The sequence below is a fragment of the Cervus canadensis genome, chromosome 2, assembly GCF_019320065.1.
Source record: "Cervus canadensis isolate Bull #8, Minnesota chromosome 2, ASM1932006v1, whole genome shotgun sequence".
In the NCBI taxonomy this organism is placed as follows: Eukaryota; Metazoa; Chordata; class Mammalia; order Artiodactyla; family Cervidae; genus Cervus; species Cervus canadensis.
Genome location: NC_057387.1, coordinates 90,935,529 through 90,954,259, shown reverse-complemented (window position 1 = coordinate 90,954,259; position 18,731 = coordinate 90,935,529). Strand labels below are relative to the sequence as shown.

The window sequence follows — 18,731 nt, the reverse complement described above, 5'->3', positions numbered from 1 at the left end:
TTTCACGTTAATACCGAGGTCACCTACAGATTACAATTAATAACTTAGAATTCCATTTTATAACATTATACACTGGCTTGTATATATATGTATAGTTTATATATAGATTTATACATATATAAAAACTCACACTGCACCAAGGAAACCCATGCTTATCGGCATAAGCAACAAAGAGAGCGACAAATACCGCAACGAGGAAAGTGCACCTTAGAATTTTCCTTTTTTTTTTTTACAATTGATATCGATATATATGTGTGTCCCAAAGACTCGACTCAGTGCCAAGAGATTTATACATCCTAAATTTATATTTGTTAGAGAGAATATTTAAACTTTTTTAAGGAAAGGGGAGACACATAAGACAGACCTATCCTGCCATCCATTTGCGAGCGTGGGCAGGTGGGACGAGCACAGAGACAGGAGAGGCAGGAGCTGGTGCGGCGGCTGCAGCCTTTGAATTCGCAAGAATTCCTGGCCTTTCGAAGGGCTGGGGAGCCTTGATGAGGGGATCGGGGTCGAGGATCTGGGCGGCGCATCCCCTCCGAGAATATCTGCACCCGAAGCTGCTCCTCTCTGCTCGGCTCTCCCCACCCACTGTCCAAAACAAAACTGAAAACCACCATGGAGCGAGAGGACCCTAGCCGGGGCGCAGAGCGCGCACCAGGCGAGGACTGGCCGGCGGCCCGCGGGGACCGGGCTGGTCCCTGTTTGGGGGCCAACAGGCTCGGGGCCGCTCGCCCTACTGCTTCTCCGGGGCTCCGTTGACCATGGGCCCGTACAGGCCGCCGCCGTAGGTTGGCTCCTTGTGCACGGCAGCGGCGGCGGCCGAGCGGTCGCGCATGAGATCGCTGAAGGCGTAGTCCATGGGCGGGCGGAAGCCGAGGGTGGGCACCAGGCCAGCGGTGGAGTAGGGAGCCATGAAGGCCAGGCCGCGGCTGTGCGCCGCCGCCGCCGAGTAGGCCAGGCGCAGGGGGCTGAGGCCGAGCGGCGCGCCCAGCGGGTAGGCGCCGGCCTCGGCGCCGAAGTGACTGGCGTTGGGCTGCAATGGCGAGAAGGCCGAGCGGCTGCTCAGCGAGCCCAGAGCCCCGGGCGCCATGGCGCCGGCCAGCAAAGGTCTGTGGTGCGGAGGTGCGGCGGGGCCCGCCTGCAGCGGCGCGGGGAGCCCCGGGCCCCCGGCAGCCGCGGCGTCCACGCGGCCTGGCCACGCGTCGTCCGCGGCGCCTACCGCCCCAACTGCGGCCTTGTCTGGGGGCACGGTGGGGCCGAGGCCGGCCGCCAGGCCCCCGCGGTGGTGGTTGAGCACCTGCTCGATGGCCTGCACCACGTCGCCGCCGCAGCCCTGCAACACCAGCTCCAGGACGCCCCGCCTGTGGCCCGGGAAGACGCGCGTCAAGATGTCCAGCGGCGTCCGCTGCCGTGGACCCGGGCCCCCGCCCAGCCCTGGCGCGGGCGAGGCCTCCGCCTCTTCTTTGTCGGCCTCGGAACCGGATTCTGAACCCAAAGGGCTGGCGGATCCCGGGCTGTCCTCCTCGCCGCCACCTCCGGGGCCAGCACTGCCTGGGCAGCTGCCACCTGCCTCTTTGGAGGCCCGGGCCAGGGGTGACCCCGAAAAGGACTCGCCGTCGCCGTTCTCCGAGCCCGAGCCCGGCCGCACCTCCGGGGACGATGTCCCAGGACCCGAGTCCGCGCCGTCGGGTGATAAGGGCTTTCCCGGCTGCTGCGGCGGGCTGCCTGGGCGGCCTGCCTGAAGCAGCGTCTTGGGGAACAAGTCAAACTTCTGTAACTTGGCCTCTAGGAGGGGAGAAAGGGGTATGTAAGGAGGGGTTAGCACGGAAATGACCGCACCCTGTGGCACCTGAGCCCTTCGGATCCCAGCTTCCTTTCCCTCTGAGCCCCACGACCATCATTCACTGGGCTCCAAAGCCCGTCTTTTTGCTCCAGCATTCCTTCCTCTCTGAACTCCTAGAGCCCTAGCTCTCTTTCCAGGCTGTTAGAGCACACTCTTTCTGTACCCAGACCCCAACCACTATGCCCTGTAAACTCAATGTCCAGGGACCCTCTTCCTACGACTGTGCCTAACATCTTCACTCTTGTTAGTCTTGCTCTGCTCTGGAGAAGTGGCCTGACCCAAAGTTCAAAAAGCAGCGAACACATGTCGCACCTGTACCACCACGCTGTATAGAAGGCCTCACTCTATCCCTGTGATTCCAAGAGCCAACCCAGCCCCGGGTGCTCTCTGGCCCTGGGCAGCACAGCCTGTAAGGGAAGGTACCTTGGGCGTTCATAAGATCCCAAACCTCTCTACAGGCAAAAGTAGAGCCTCTGTTTCTAATCCATCCTCTCCAAAATCAAGAGCTAAGAAGTTCTTCCCTCCCAAACTGGAAGCTAAGATCCCCACTGGCCTAATTTCCAGCCCTACCAAAACAGCCTAAGGAGTCTCAAAAAGAGTAGGGCTGGACAGGGGATAGAGGGGGAAAAGGAAACGGGATTGAGAGAAGGGAGAGAGCGCATACTCTGAGAAAAGGGAGACGAGTGGGGAAAGAAGCTGGAAAAAAGGAGCAGGGCGGTTGATCAGGGAACACTGGGAACAGAAGAAAAGGAATCTCGCCCGGGGGACTGAGGGGTGGAAAAGGAATTCGGTGTCTTCAATACCTAGAATAAACGAAGCGGGGCGGGGGAGGAGATTTGGAGACGGTGGGATTTCTGAAGAGAGTTGGGAAGGAGCGGGGCGAGGGCGGGGGTGGGGGGATTGGGGGTGGGGTGGGTAATCTGCGGCGTGTGGAGAAGCGCAATAAGACGGAAAAGGTAAGACGCGTGGGTTTTCGAGCTCGGGAGATGACCCAGTGAACTAACCAAGGAAGCTGGGACATCCCTGCGTTTGGGTAGAGGCGTTAAGATTAAAAGCTTTACTTGGGGCCTGGGGTGGGAGAAAGGAATAAAGTGCAAACGCTTCAGAAAGGGGAGAAAGGAGAGTTTTGTGTGTTTGTGCCCCAAATTAGGAGCTGGGTGCGCGGCCAACTCCAGCAGTTGAGGCATTTGGAGAACGGGATTCTACTCTTTCAGTACCTAGATTAAGTCCCTAAGGCCTCGCACCCCTGGACCCGTCCCTGCTCCCTTCTCCTCACCTGAGCTCCCCGCGCCCGTGGCGCCGCCCCCGGCCCCCGCGGGCGCTCCAGCTCCCGGCCCCCCGCCGTCGGCTGCGCACACAGAGCCAAAGACCTCGTAGGCCGGTCGCGGCGGGATGATGCCATTGGCGGCGGCCAGCGCCAGGCCCTCGGCGGTGCCGTAGAGCAGCTGTAACTCGCGCGCCTCGTTCTCTTCCTGCGCCTGCTGCCTGCGCAGCGCCACCTGCGCCGCCATGACGCGCTGGCGCTCTGCGATGAGCGTGCACTTGGCGCACAGGCAGTCCTTCCAGCGGCAGTAGCGCTTGTGGCCCTTGAGCGCAGACACCACGCCGTGGTTGCGGCAGCGCGCGCACTTGGGCGTCCGCGGGTACTTCTCCGTAGCCCGCAACAGCAGCGGCGGCGCCCGTAGCAAGCCGCCCGCCACGCTCACCGGTAGCGAAGCGGCCGCCGCCGCCGCCGCTGCCACCGACGCCACCGAAGCCACGGGCGGCCCCGTCGCTGTCGCCGCCGCCGTCGCCGCGCCGGGTACGCTGGGCAGCTCAGAGCGCAGCTCCATGGCAGGACCTGGCGTGGAAGACCATGGGAAGAGAGGAGAAACTTGCGGTGAGGAGCTAATGGTGCATTAAGCTAAAGCGCACCCTTAAGGAATCCAGGTTTAGAGAGGGGCATTTTGGCAGCGGACAGTTTGGCTAGCAGTTACCAAATTGCTGGGAGGAGTTGCTTTGGCGCCTCCTTGTAAATGCCCAGCTCCTTCACCCCACTCCCTTCAGAGTTCTTCTTATAACTCATTTATGCACTGTGTGTAGATTTCATTTGAATCAGTGGTTCCGCTGGGGAAAAAAGTTTGAAAGTCACTGGTTCAGATGAGTGTAACGTGGGTTCTTTTTTAAAAAATACCCCAAACTTTAGCATAATTGAGGTTAGTCGGGTAGAGAAGAATGTTTGTTTGATGGGACTCGGATTAGAGAGAAAAATTTGACCCAACAATTAGACTGATGCCAAGACCAACCAAAGCAGGAAAATCCGGAGCGAAACATTCGGTTTTGTAGAAGGGTGACGAGGAGGGAGGTACTAAACCATGGAGATCAGCTGGTGGGGCTGGAACAGTTTTCGCTGGTGAGGGGTGAATGAGAGAGAGGAAAAAAATCAAGAATAGAAAGAAAAAAAAAAAAAAAAAGCTCTAGGAAGTGGAATGAAGGCGAGGAAATAAACTCAGGGGCAAAGTTAGGCCCAGGGGCCCGTGGGAATGTGGAGGCTCCAAATTCCAAGGTACGAGCCTCCGGAGAGTAAGAGAAAAATGGTTGTGAAGCTGAGTTTAGGAGGCCTGGGGATGAGGCTTAAAGAGAAAATTCAGAGCAAGAAACTTCTTTTCAATAGGCAAACCCACCCCGAAGATTACCATGAGAAGCGAGAGAAACAGCGAGAAACAGGTGATATTGGGGTCTGGGACCGAGGGTCCACGCGGGAGAGAGGTGTGTGCGTGAAAAAAAGAACCCTCAGGCATAGGCTGGGCTGGGGATCGAGTAAAAACAAGTTTTTAGCCTTGTAGTCCGGAGAAGTCGGGGAAGAAAAAGTATCTTGCAGAAATCAGGCATTGCAGAAGTGAGAGCCTTTTCGCTGAGCCACTCACCCAGCCTTCCCCTCCCCTCCTGGTTTAAGGATCCAGTCGTCAGACACGCCCTCCCCATCCTGGGGCCCCGCGGGACCCCGCTCGGGAGCAGATTTCCCAAGTTCTGGTCTCGGAGTTGGGTTCGTGGGACTTGAACGGCCCAAGTTGGCAGGACCGAGGCTTTGGGAGTCGCCTCTGGAACTGGGTCTCGGAGAACACAGGAGTCCCCCCTGCGCCTTGGCCTCTGAAGGCCCACGAAGGCCCAACTCTAGGCTTCCGCCGCGGCCTCCTCTGGGTCCCGGGATCCCGGCCCGAGCCCAGGACCGGATCCTGGTGTCTCCGCCCAAGAATTCTGGACCCCGTTCCAGTGAGCGTTGCCTCTTCCCTCAGGCCCCTCGAGCCGCGCAGTCCCTAAAGCCAGAGTGGCCCGGGTTTCGTCAACAGGGGCGGAAGGCCGGGCCGCGTACCCCCGCCCTCCCTGAGGCCCTCAACTACCTGCCTTGGGCTCGGGGATCCTCCTCCGCGGGCGCTGCGCGCCTTCCAGCTCCGCCCGCGACGCTGGCGCTCTCAGCCTCTTCCCTTTGCCCCCGGCCCCTGATCTGACCACGTCACCCTCCTTCAGTCACCATGTCCGAACTTCCGGACCCCCTCTGAACGCCGCGCAGTCCAACCCTTCCGTCGGAAATCGCAGCCGGGGGACCGTTTAGGGATCGACTGGCTGGAACCCGCGACCCGGCCCTCGCCGCGTCCCTTCGCGGAGCGCGCCGGACGCTGCGCACAGCCGGGCCGCAGTTGCCCGGCGCTGCCAGACTCTCAATGAGCCGCTCGCCCGCTCTATTGTTGCTCCTTAGGGCTCCATTAGACAGAATTGGACAACAATGTGGCGCCTGCCATTGGCCAGGGGAGGCAGACGGCGCTCTGATTGGCCGGGCCCGCGTCCGGGGAGCCCCGCATTCTACAGTGTCCGAAAGATTCGAAACTCCAAAAGCTTCTCTGAGCGCCTCGGGGAGGGGAGGGGAGGGGGCGCGCCAGGGAAGGAGTGGAAAAAAGTGGGCAAGGAGGAGCGTTGAAAATACCGTGACAAGTAGTTTCCGTGTGCCCGAGAGTGTGTGAATTGCGCCTAATTACCGTGTCCGGTGCGCCTCTACGTAGACGTGTGTAACCCTTCGGTTTCTGGGCCGCGGGCTCCGCTGCGCCGCTCTCACTGGCTAGGGGCGCTTGGCAAGGCCGACATTCCCAAGTAGCCCTGGCGGCCGGGGGCGGGATGGGGGCAGGTGACAATTCAATTACCGCGGCCGGGGTGGGGGTGGAACGGGAGCACGGGGGTGGAGAAGGGAGGGTGCTCAAGGCATAAATGCCAGGAAGATTTTTCCTGCCTTTATCCCTCTCTGTTTCGGCTTGCTCCAAAGTCCGACGCGTTTGGGGTAGCTGAGACAATTTTTTTCCCCCTTTGCCGCCTTTAAAACGCAGGTCCTTTATTTTAAAAGTCCTGATACGATAGGCATCACGGAGGGTAAGTGTGGCTTGACGATTTTCGTTTTTAGAAAGGAGCCGGGAGAGGAGAAATGAGATTGCCCTTCCTGTCGGCGCCCGCCCGGGCAGTGCGCTTTGCGCCTTTCCCCTCCCAGCCCCCCTACTCCGTCCTTCTGCCCATCTTGCGCTTTCTTTTCCTCACTTTTGCAGCATCCAGGTACCTTTTCCGTGGTGGTGGGATTATTTTCGTCGTTGTTTTAAGTTAGCAGTTTGATTTTCTTTTTTAAACGAAAGTAAAAAGTGGCCTCTCCGACTTCCCAGATCCCCTTGGACGCAGGACGCACATCAGTCTGTCTGTCCTTCCGGTCCGGAGACAAGGTCGCCGCGGGCCCCCAAGAGTAGTTTTAAACTTTGGTCACACTCTCCCGTCCTGACGTCACGGCTCTGAGGAACTGCTTGGTGCGCTGAGGTAACAGGTTTCGGATTTTATTTCCCTTTTGAATGGCAACATCTGGAATTAATGCCGCGGTCCTCGGGCGGGATCGCTTCGGGTTTTTCTGGCTCTGACTCTCTTTCCCTTTTCTTTCTGTCTTTTCCTCGTTCTAATGTTCTCTCATTCTTTTTTTCTCTTTACTCCGAAAGTAAAGAAAATTCATTTAATTCATGAGAAAAGAAAAACGAATTTCCTGTCGTTCTCTCTCCACTCCCGACCAAGCGTTTCCGCGTTGCTTTTTCGAACTTACAGGGCCCCCAGGCTCTGGCCCTCCGTCCTGGGCGAGGAGATTCGTCCGGGAGCCTCCGGACGCAGCCCTTCCCACCTGCGAGGTCAACTGCTGCCAGCGCAGCCGCCTTGGAGTCCCGGGCTGGGCAACTGGGGTGGGAAGGCTAGACTAGCGGGGTTGCCACCGCAAGCCGCAGACCATCGAGCAAGCTCCTCCGCGAAGCCAAGCCGGGGACCCCGGCAGGGGAGGGGCTGGTGCGCGGAAGCATTGCTTCCAGAAAGTTGACCAGGCCCGCGCGCGACATGCTCAGACCTTGACGGTCTTCGATAATGACAGAAACCGGCTGTTCGCCCCTAGCAAATTCCACTCGCTGGAGCCTGAGAGAGAAAGGCGTCAGCCCCCATTGGGTCTCCCGCTCCGAGTGAGGGTAACGGATAACAGTCCTGCAGGGGTATGGGACGCAGACCCCCACCTCCAGCACCTTGAGGTTATGAGGTTAAGGAAATCTGTGCGTTAACTGCCCCCTAGCAGGGGGGCGGGCGGTGGCTGGAGGAGAGAGAAGAGAATCTGGCGCCGGAGGCCAGGCGCCTCTCAGAGCTCCCTTGGATAAAGTTTTCGAGTCATTTTAAACCTCAAACGAAAAGAAGTATAGACGTCCGCCTAGTCTGGGAGGCGGAGGGGGGGGGGGAGTGGGCGTTGAGGCCAGGCCGCTGTGAGATTCCCCCACTCCCATCCCAGTGATCCTGCGGCAGCCAAGGGTCAAGCCACGGGGTTTAGGGTCCCCGTGTTTTATCCTGGTGGTGTAGAAGGAATCTCATTTCCTTAAGATGGGGAGAGGACACAGCCTGGACCCCTGCTCAACCAGAGGGAACCTGCCCATCCCTAGAGCCTGGCCTCTCTCCTCGCATTCACAACCCAAGAGGTCCGGGACCACAACCTTTTCTTTTGATGTCTCTGAGGTTCTGATGTCGCCCTGTGCTCATGTGAGTGCATGTGTCATGGAAGGAGTCAGAGTAACCGTCCTCCGACGAGGTGGCTGTACTCACACCTCCATAGGCCACTTCGAGCTAGTCCTGATTTGAGCTATGCTTTCAGAGGGGAGCAGACAGGAAGGTGGTCACTGGACCTAACCTCCAAGGATGGGGAAAGCATGCCCAGATTGAGGCATTAGGGGCCATGCCCCTAACACGTGCCGGAGTATGGCTTCACAGCTTGACACACAGTCTGCACGTGTGACCTCATTCTGCACAAGTCTTGGACACACCTGAGCACCTGAGCACCTCAGGTGGTGGTGGTGGTTTAATTGCTTAGTCGTGTCCAACTCGTGACCCCATGGAATGTAGCCCATCAGGCTCTTCTGTCCATGGGATTTCCCAGGAAAGAAAACTAGAGTGTATTGCCATGTTCTTCTCCAGGGGATCTAAACGCATCTCTGACGCTGCTGTCCCACCCCAGAGGACTCGTTCCGAAAGTTTGATGGACTTCACAGGCCTCTCATAAGCATGTTCTCATTCTGAGACATCCACTCGGTGTGTGACCTGTCACCCCGAGGTCCACAGACTCCCACCCAGGTGACTGAACACCCAGACCGGAGCATACGAACTTGTGCCTGGCTCGTCCAGGGACCTATCCCAACTACTACAGGGCCCTGCGGGCCGCCGGACCCTGGGCAGAGAAAGTCAGACCTCTGGGACAAATGAGGTGCGGAGAGCAGAAAGCCCGTCTTCACACAATCGCACACATACACACTCGCTCACACATGTCCTCTTAGCTCAAACTTTTCTGCACACACAGTTCTGCTGTGCCAAGATGTGGGGGCCCCGGGTGAGCCTGTCTGAGACTGGCCCCCAACCTTCGCCCCCGCCCAGGCAGCGGTGGGGTACAGAGGGATGGCCCCGGTGGGGGCCCAGGGGGAGGCCGGGGGTGGGGGCTGTAGGAGGGCGCAGAGAGGGCTGGGGGCGGGGCGCGCTGGCGCCGAGTAGGAGCCGGGCCGGGACGCCGCCGATGGGGGATCCCGAGGCACTGACTTTTGCGCTGTTTGCCCTCGGCCGCGGAGCGAGCAGACGCCATCTGTTTGCCGGCTGCGGCGCGTCCCGTTTAATTACCCTCCCGGCAGCCTAATAGAGATGATATTAAACTAAATCTTTCTGACATTAAAAGTAATTATCCCCAAATCAGTGGCTTCGGGACGGAATCGCCCCTCCCGTCCCTGCCCCTCCCCTGGCCGCGCCAGATTCCGTTAGTTTGGCTGAAACTCCTTACCGGGAAGGGGGCGCGGGGAAAAGAGGGAAAGTGCCTTTGGGAGAAGGAGTCTACGCGGGCCGCCCCAAGCACGCTGTTTCCAGCACAACTACAGACGCTCTTGTGCATACGACCTGCGCATGGACACACACACACCTGTACACGCACAGACACACAACGACATCTTCCTCCGGATCAACTCGCGAGCTACGTTCATTAAGACTGTCTGCCGCGTGCACCCCCAGATGGACAGGGAGAAGCGCAGCCTGGTTTGCAGTCGTGGTCCTCAGCCCCTAAAATGGTCTTTTTGCATGGTCGAGGCCTCGGATCTGGCCTAGGCCAGGACCAAAGACCCAGATACAGGTTTGCAACCACAAAGACCCTCTGCCATTGTGGCGCTTGACTTGTCAGGCGCTCGACCTGTGAGGGGCCCTCCGCCTCAAGCTTCCTTCACGTGCGTTCGTAAGTCACAGCACCCTCTGCCTCTGAGAGGCAAGTCCTGTTATCCCACTTGACAGGTGAGAAGACAGACTCAGAGAGGTGAGGTAACTTGTCGCACATCTTACAACTAGTACGGGACACAGCAGAATTCGAACTCGGGTGTACCAGGGAAGCCAGAGTCCAGGTTCTGCCGGATTCCAGGCGCGAGCTCTCGCTGGGCACGGTGGATGTCTGGGCCTGAGGCCCCTCTCGGAACCCTTACCCAGGCGCCCGCAGGACTGGCCTCTTCCCGGGCTCTCAACTCCCCCAGTGAAGGCGTGAATCGGGGACCGAGCTGCAGGCGGAGGGAGCGGGGTCATCCACGCGGAGAGCGCGGCCGGAACCCCAAGGCAGAGCCTCAGCCGCAGCCCTCCTCTGGTTCAAGCCCTTGCCTCTGCAGGTCGCTCCCGGGAGGGGCGGCTGCCCCTTGCCGCCTGGCTTCCTATCTCCACATCCTTCTTGGTGAGCGCATCTGAGCCGGGGACAAACGCGCAGAGTGATGTTCATCACCCTCCCACTTGCTTCTAGTTTTGAGTGCCTACTGTGTACCGCTACTCTGCTAAACGCTTGCTGTGTGCGGTCTTGCTTGTTCCGCAGTCCTTGGGGGAGGTGGGACGTGCCGCCTTTCCGCAAGAGTCGGCGAGGTTCCAAGGTTCGGCGAGGCGACGTGACTTGCACGGGGTTGTAGTGCTGCTGAGCCCAGAGGAAGACCGGCACCCAGATCCGACTCCCATTCCCAGGCGTTTTTCTTCTCACCTTCAGTTCTGGGCTGGTAGGGTCAGACCTGGGAGCTTTCAGTCGATTCCATTCTGTTCAACTCACTGGTTATTCACGGAAACGTGAACGTTGGTCATTCATTCATTTCATTAATATCGAGCACCTTGTAGTGCCTGGCCCTGAGGACTGGAGATAAATCAACCGCGATGGGCCCTTAAAGAGTTCATTGGCCAACTGTGGACCCAGTCACCTAACATTGAACTCACAGGGAGTACAGGGCTGAGGTGTGAGTGGGCCAAGAAGGGTGAAAGGAACCTTCTGAAGAAAGGGACCCCTGATGCAAGACTTTAGCTTTCCCAAATGGAGACATTATTGCCTGTTCTGATAAGTAAAACATTTTAGACATTCCAGCAAAGTGTATCTGGAATATTTCTGTGTGCCTCCATTTACAACAATATACTTTTTGTTATTTTTTAAAATTTGCAAATATGCTAAGCACTTTTCATACCAATCAATATATCTACATAATCTTTTAAAGACCTGCTTAATATTTCATTGTATGAATATACCCTAATTTATTTAGCCAGTTCCCTTTTAATAGGTATTTAAGTTTGTTTCCAATATTTGCTATAATAAAAAAATACAATGAACATCCTTTGTGAGTTTGCCTAATTATTTTCTTAGGATAAATTCCTAGAGATAAAATTGACTAGTCAGAGGTTCAGAGGCTTTTTTTCAGTTTTTGATTGCTACCTGTCAGTACTCAGGAAAAGTTGTATCAGTGGACACACCCAACAGCAGTGCATTTTGCTGATCTTTTTAATCTTTGCCAGTTCAAGCAGGGAAAAGGGATCTTATTGTCACTGTAATTGGCATTTCCTTAGTTTTTCCCATATGAGTTGTTCACTCATGTTTAAAAAATATCTGTGTATGTCTTTACTTATTTTTCTAACACATAGCTTCTCTTTTCCTTAATCTGTAATTGCTTCATATAGTAAAATCAGCAGTATCTTCTTATCTGGACATATGCTGCATTTCTCCATTTTTGTTGATCCTATGTTGCTATTGTTATACCAAAACTAACATTTTTCATTTAGTCACATCTGTCATTTTTTCTTTATTCTATTTACAGATCATACTTAACAAGAGTTTTTTCAAATCCAACTATCCAAAAGCATTTACTTATATTTTATATTAGCACTTTAACATTTACATTTATTTACATTTTTGAAATTAATTTTCAAATATTAATATGGAATACGTGAAGTAAGTTTGTGGTTTAATTTCCCCCCAATGATTAGTCAGTTATTATAGCACCGCTTAATGACTCACCATGTCCCCACTGACCAGATACCATACCCTGCCTTCTCAGGTGAACTCAGGTCCTCTTTGCGCTTTCTCATCTAGGGAGCTATTTCCTTTTGCCCTAGTCTCACCCTTTTAATTATGGTAGTTCTGTAATGCTTGAAAGGGCAAGTCACTTTCTGATTCCTGATTCTTTCCTCCCTCCCCAAATTCTCAGAGTTATTTTGGAAAGACAGTCTTCTAAATAAATATTTTAGAATTTTTAAGGCTAGTTCCAAAAAGAAAGTGAAAAATGTTAAACCCTTTGGAAATTTGATTTAACTGCCTTTAGACATTACTTTGAGGGAGATTATACATCTTCCCAATATGCTATTTTTTCATCTAGGACCCAGAATGACTTTCACTTATTCACAACTTTTACAGCCCTTTGTAAATTGTTGTGTTTTTTTTCCCCCTGTAGTTCTGTTTCTTAAGCATTCCTTGGCATTTTATGTGCTCTTGTGAATGAAATCTTTGCTTGCATTATAATGTCTAACTAGTTATGACAGGAGCACAAGAAAGTTATGGGTTATAATATATTTATCTTGAAACCAGTCTCCTTTCTGACCCCTCCCCCCTTTAAATTAGTTCTCACAGTTTCCTGGAGCTGAGTTTGGAAGGACCTGGAATTGACCAGGCTGAGGAAAGGAGGGAGGGAGAGGCAATTTGGCAGAGACAAAACAGTGCAGAGGCCCATGTGATTTGCAGGTCTTCCTGGGACTTTGGAGACGATGTTCCCCCGCAGGGTGGTCTTCTGGAGCTTTCTTCTCCTGGTGTCCATCTCCCAAGATGGTCTTTGGAAACAGCAATTGGGGAATCAGCCCCAGGGGCGACAGGCGGTCCAGACTTAAGCCACTGCTGGGCTATGTGACCCACTCTGGGCTCGCCTCCTGGCCACCCTGGAATCAGACTACCCCGAGGAGGGTAGCGGCCAGGCCACCTCATTTCACGGGAAGAAAATTCGAAGAGGACGGGCCTTAAGGCTAGGCTGTCGCCTGGATCTCAGTTCCGACTCCACTTCAGAAATGCGTGGAGGAACGCGCAGTTAGCTGGCGTATGCACCCAGCCTGTAATCCCCAGGTCTCTGACCAAAATGAAGATATGGCGGAGGGATGGGGCTTGGAGGAAAGAGACCTAACCCATTCTCACTGGCAGCCCCAGCCCCCACCCTGGGCCTCCTGCCCTCAGATAAAAAAGTTCTGCTACTCTAACTTCCATCCCCACAGCCCCACCGCCCATTCCCTCCACCCCTTCTTTTGCACTAGGACCGCCCTAGTCTTTAAACTGTGTGTGGTGGGTGAGTTCCAAGCTGCGTGACTGGCTCAGGACCCGATACTGGTTGGCCTGGAGCCCAACATGTTAGCTCTCTTTCCTGGCGGCGGTGGTGGCAAGGTCGGGGGCAGGAAGCTGGCTCACAAATAGGCCTTTGTGCCCCAGTGGGTGGTTCAGACTCTAGGCTTGAGGTGATAACTAGGTACAGACCACCAGCCCCGCCCTCCCCCCCTTCCAGGTTCCTAGGCCCAGGCCAGTAAGTTACCTGGGAATTTCTCCTGATGCTCTAGTACGCAGCCCCTTGGATGCCTTACCATCCTTGTCAGAGGCGCAGTAGGCACAGTGTGACCCTGCAAGCTCTCCAAGTGCCTCTGCATTCCCCTCTCCCCTCTCTGAAGCAACACAGCCACATCATGTCATATCGGAGGATCCTGAGAAGGGGAAGTGACTTTTCCAGGCTCATCCAGCTAGGTGCAGGGTGGGGGAAGCAAACTGTTCTTTGCCTCTACAGAAGAGACTGGTTGGCGACTTGGAGGAGAGTTGAGGCCACTTTCTTCACCCTCATTTCTCTGAACTGATCCTCTGGGGATGGGTGGAGGAGGGGTGGAGGAAGGTGTTGGGAGCCCCTTCTCTTGGGGCTTTCTTCACTCCTTTCTGTGCACCTAGAACCCCCCTTCACCCCTCAGGATGGACCACATCGTGCCTCACCGCTGGGCAAGACTCCAGCACCACCTTTCACGCATCCTCGGCACCTTTGGTCACAAGGCCTGGCTGAGCAGGGCTGCCAGTGTGGAAGCGAACCTGGGCTGGAGTCCTGCTTTTGTCACATTTCCTCCTTTTTGTCACATGCAAGTAGAACTAAGGCTTTCATGGGAGCATCGTGAGGCTTCAGTAACACAAGTGATGTAAAGTCCTCAGTGTCTGACACATAGTGGACACTTAGGTGTACTGGATATTCTTATTCGTTAGCAGTTGTTGGATCAATGATTTTCTCTGTCTTCAGAGAGGAAAACTGTTCCTTTTTCAGTACTTTTTTTTGCCTCCATCAGAAGGACGACTGGGGAGCTGGAAGTTGGTGACAGGAGGTGCCTCCACACTTGAATCAAAATCTGAAAACCGCCTCCAGAGTCAGAATTCTGATGGATCTGCATGGCTCAGAGAGCTTGTAGCAGGCCCCGGGTATTCCCTTCCTCGGTCATTTCACCCACTCTGTCCACCACCTTCTCCTGGGACTCCATTAACCAGAGCATGTCTGCTACAAAGCACAAAGTGGTACAGTGTCAGTAAGAAAGGAGCAGCCCAGCTCAGGGCACACCCCCAGCCTCTGGTAGCATCCCCACCTTTCTCTTCTCAGGGGCCTCCACTATTTGGAGCATGCCTGGCACTGCTGATTCCTAGGAGAGCTCCCTTAGTAGGGCTCTGGACCCCCATGGCACACGACCATTCTTATTCCACAGAACCTGTTCTTCATTATGTGTTCATGACTTCCCATAGCACATAAAAAAGCTCATAAAATGTACCCCTTTTTGTATGAAGAAACAGAGGCATGTAGGCAATAACTGTGCAAGCCAGTTCCCCACTGATGCTTGGTATGGTTGAGGAGGCCAGAAGGGAGGCCTTGGCCAAGTCACTTCATTGCTCTGGCCCTCCATTTTCTCATCTGTTAAATGAGGAAAGGTAAGCCTGCTGGTCTGGAAATGCTCTGAAATGAGAGAAGGACTATGCAGACCCCGCTAGGAAGACAATGATTCCCACGTGGGATGCGCTGTCCAGCTGAGGCCCTGGCATCCACCTCTGGAGCAGAGCAAAGTTCCTGGCCTCCACACCTGGTTTCCCATGCATGTGCTTCCACCTGACCCCCCAAACAGAAAAGTTTCAGTAAGACTCTCCTTGTTGCCACCTCCTTGGAAAAGTCCTACGCAAATGTTACAGTGTGTGCCCAAGGAAGGCAAGAACATTTCCAGGGGCCTGGAGACCTGAGCCCAGAGGGGCAGATCTGATCCCTAGGATGCCTGCCTTCTGTACCTCTGGGATCTGACTCTTGGGCTTGGGCGGCCCATTCATTACAGAGGGAACTCTGGCCAGATCTCCTAGATGGGGTTCACCCCTCCACAGAGCCCCTCTGACTGCCTGCATGAGGGCCTCCTCTGGGGTCCCAAATCTCCTGGCAGTCCTCTAAGCATTGCCCACACTGCCCTGGAGTTGGTGGCCCCAGGCCAACCTGAGACTTCTGGGTCGAGTAGAGGCTGCAAATCTGTGTTTAACAAAAAGCCTAAATGATGAATGGATGTGTGAGTCAAAACTGACCCCATTTCCATAAGGAAAAGGGCACTTAAGTGCCCTTAAAAGCACTTCAATTAAATGCTGGTTTGATGAAAATACATAATGGAAAAAGCATTTACCTTAGAGCTAGAGTATGCTATATAGTAGTTGTGAGACTTTGGGCAAATGATTTAACCTCACTAAGCCTCAGTTTATCAATGTAAGAGATAGGGATTGTGGATCCTGTATATTTCACCTCAGAGGGCAGTTTTGTAATTCATTCATTCATATAACACTGACTGTGCCGTATGCCAGGCCCAGTGAGGACACACCTGTCATGGTCCACAGAGGAGACTTCTGTGCAAATAATCACAATAATATGATAAGTGCTCTACTGGGGGTAAGCACAGGGATTAGAAGGGGCCCTAACTTGTCCTCGGGATTCCATGAGGCTACCTGGAGGAGGAGTAGTGGGGTGGAGTGATCATTGCCTGAGTTCTGGAGACAAACTGCCTGTGTTTGAATCTGACTTCTTGGTTTACCAGCTGTATGACCTCGGGCAAATTACTTACCTAATCTCTTGTGCCTTAATTTGCCTACCAATAAGTGGGGATAGTAATATCAATAGTTCCTACTTCATAGGATTGCTGTGAGATGTAAATGAGTTACTACAAGTAAAGCACTTAGCGCCTGGCATACAGTAAACATGATACAAATATTCACTATCATAACAGCCATCTATCAAGCACCTACACAGTGCCAGGCCCGTGCGAAGGGATCTGTCAATGATCAGATTGACACAGACTCTACCCTCATGAAGGCAAAATCTGAACTGAGTATCAAAGTACAAATTGCTTCTTATCTAAGGAAAGTTTGGAGCATCAGAAGGCAAAGGAAGGAACTCAGTGGGTGCTGACATTTCCCAGGCAAGCAGAGCAGGAAGACTACAGAGCGGACAGAGGGGGGCCTTTTAGAGAGGTGGGAGGGAAAATAAAGAAGTGCAGAATCCTGGAAGGCAGAGGGGAGTGGGTGAGAATGTTCACTATATTCCACTATCTGTGGGCTAGAAGTCACAGCTACTGAAGCGGCTCATGGAAGGAGCCTCCCTGATGCGGGGACGCAGAGCAGGCGTGAGGGCTGGGCTCCGATCCAGACTGGAAGGTCAGCTTCTTTCCCCACTTGGACGGGGTCACCGTGTCTCCGAGCCTCAGTTTTCCTGTTACATAAGAGGAAGTAACCGCAGGGCCCTTACAGTGACGCCAAGGCGCTCGTGGGAGGACAGTGCACAGAGCCCCCCGCACCGTGCAGGGCTTACCTGTGCACTCAACGCCAATTTCTCCACTCTTGTCTCTCCTCACCAGCGCCAGTTGGTTTTGCTCCAGCTCCAATTAATTAACTGCTTCAGTAACTACTGGGTGCACGACAGCTACGTGCCAGACCCTGGGCTCGCTCAGGGAATAAACAGATGACTATGATCTGGTCTCTGCTCTCACAATGTTCCCAGAAAGGCTGGATGTTAGAGATGGAAGTGACCGCCTTATTAGTATTGATACATGACCATCATTATTTCTTTGTTTGAATTTGGTTAGTAAGTCCAAATTTACTGTGTGCTTACTTCGAGTCATTCTGCTAGGCCTTGAGGATACGAAGTAACTCAGACTCTTTGGGGAGCTCACAGTCTGGGGTCAGGGGGAGGGAGAACATGTGAGCTGAGAGTTTCAGTTCAGAGTTGTTCAGTGCTGCAACAAATCCAGTCCAGCTCAGCACAGGCCCCTAACCTGAGTGTGCGGGGGTGTGGCTATGGTCTGGTGAGCCATCATGGAGGAAGTGAAGCCTAAACTAAAAGTGAGGGCTGGATGGATGGGTGGTGCAAGGAGTCTCATGGTGATGGAAGAGCAGTCAGGGGAGAGGGACTGGAAAGTTGATGCTTTTAGGAAACTGTGGGTATTTCAGTATGTGTGTTGAGGGCGTGGCTGGAGATACAGACCGGGGAGGGAAGTAGGGACATATGACAGACGGTTTAAATCCAAGCCAAGTTTGGATTTATTTGGAGGGCAATGGGAAGCCTTTGAGGGGATCGAAGCAAGGGTGTGGCATGGTAAGGCAGGTGTTTTAGAAGGCTCTTTCTGGCAGTTAGGTGGAGACTGGTCCAGAAGAGAAAGGACTGGAGGGAGATCAGTTGGAATGTAGTTTTATAAGCTAAGTGAGAAATGAAGGTCAGTAGGGACAAAGGATGAAGGAGTAGGGAGTGGAGTTTGGAGATGTCAGAGGCAGAAGCTATGGAAACCTTAAATCACTGCATGTACTTAAGAGGCAGTGTTTAAATTCTGGCTCTGACGCTCTGGGGAATGAGTCATTTTGGAAAGCTGAGTTTTCTATAAAAATGTGACTTTGTAATCCCTCTTGGCATCCACCAACACTTAAAAGGCGTTATTATTGTAACTATTATTTGAAATGCTTTAGTTGTACTTCATCTGAAGGCGGCACTGAACTGTCACAAACACAGAAGCTTTGGCGTTGAAGACCTGGGTCCCAGACTTTTCTCTACCCTAGCTCTAGAGCTCAGCCAAGTCACTTCATCACTTTGAGTTCGCGGCCTCTTCAAAGTGGGGTCAAGATCACCCACCTAGCAGGTTGTTGTGGTCTTTTGGGAGGTAACGTACACAAAGCTCTAAGCATAACATGGGCGTATCCTGAGTGCTCAGCGAGTTAGTCCTCCTCCCTCCTCTACCTTCTCGTGATGCCCTGGGCTGATCCTTACGGATACCAGTAACTCAGTGACACTTTGTGCAGGGCTCTCTGACCTTCCCTGAAGGACCCCAGAGCAGTGCTTCTGGACTTCTTGCGTCTGCTTTTCATGTTTTCTTTCCGTGTCTTCCCCCATAGCCTGCCATTCCGTACTGCTGTCATCACCCAGATAATAGTTGTTCTCTAACTCCCTTACATGTTAGTTAACAGTTAAGTGTTAATCATTTAATCTTCACAACTTTATCAACCAGGTACTTTTATTATACATTTCACAGCTAAAAAGCTGAGGCACAGGAAGGTGAAGGGATTCCCAAGGGCACACTATTAAGTAGGGGAGTGACTTGAATTCAGGCAATATGTCTTCAGAGGCTATTCTCTTAACCACACATTAAGTCACAGTTAATAGACTGAAGACTGGAGAGCAGGTCTCTTTAACTGGTGTTTCCTTTCAGGGCAGACTTTCAAAATGCAGGAGCTGTATGGCCAGTTGGGGTTGTTAATGGCGATCTTCCAAAGCAGACTGAGACAGAGAAGCACTAAAGGTAGAGGCAGGTTCAAGGCAGGAAAGCCTGGTTGTTGCATCTTACCCTCTCTGTGGCTTTTAGATTAAAAATAAAAGGCTTGATGAGAAGAATGGACAGATTCAACTTCCCAAATGGTCTGATGTTGTTTGCATAATGTAAGTGGGGGGGGGTGTCAATCAAACCCACTAACAATCTGATAAATACAGATTCTCCTTCC

The 18,731-nt window shown here is 53.5% G+C and overlaps 1 protein-coding gene across 1 annotated transcript; it reads right to left on the bottom strand.

Moving 5' to 3' along the window:
- Positions 1–232: 232 nt before the first annotated feature.
- DMRTA2 (DMRT like family A2) lies at positions 233–5,654 on the bottom strand. The gene is made up of 3 exons (XM_043461375.1): positions 5,231–5,654; positions 3,123–3,686; positions 233–1,788 (listed from the first exon to the last, which is right to left on the bottom strand). The coding sequence occupies exons 2-3, from the start codon at positions 3,676–3,678 to the stop codon at positions 737–739; spliced, it is 1,608 nt and encodes a 535-aa protein (XP_043317310.1). The 5' UTR covers positions 3,679–3,686; positions 5,231–5,654; the 3' UTR covers positions 233–736.
- Positions 5,655–18,731: the final 13,077 nt, after the last annotated feature.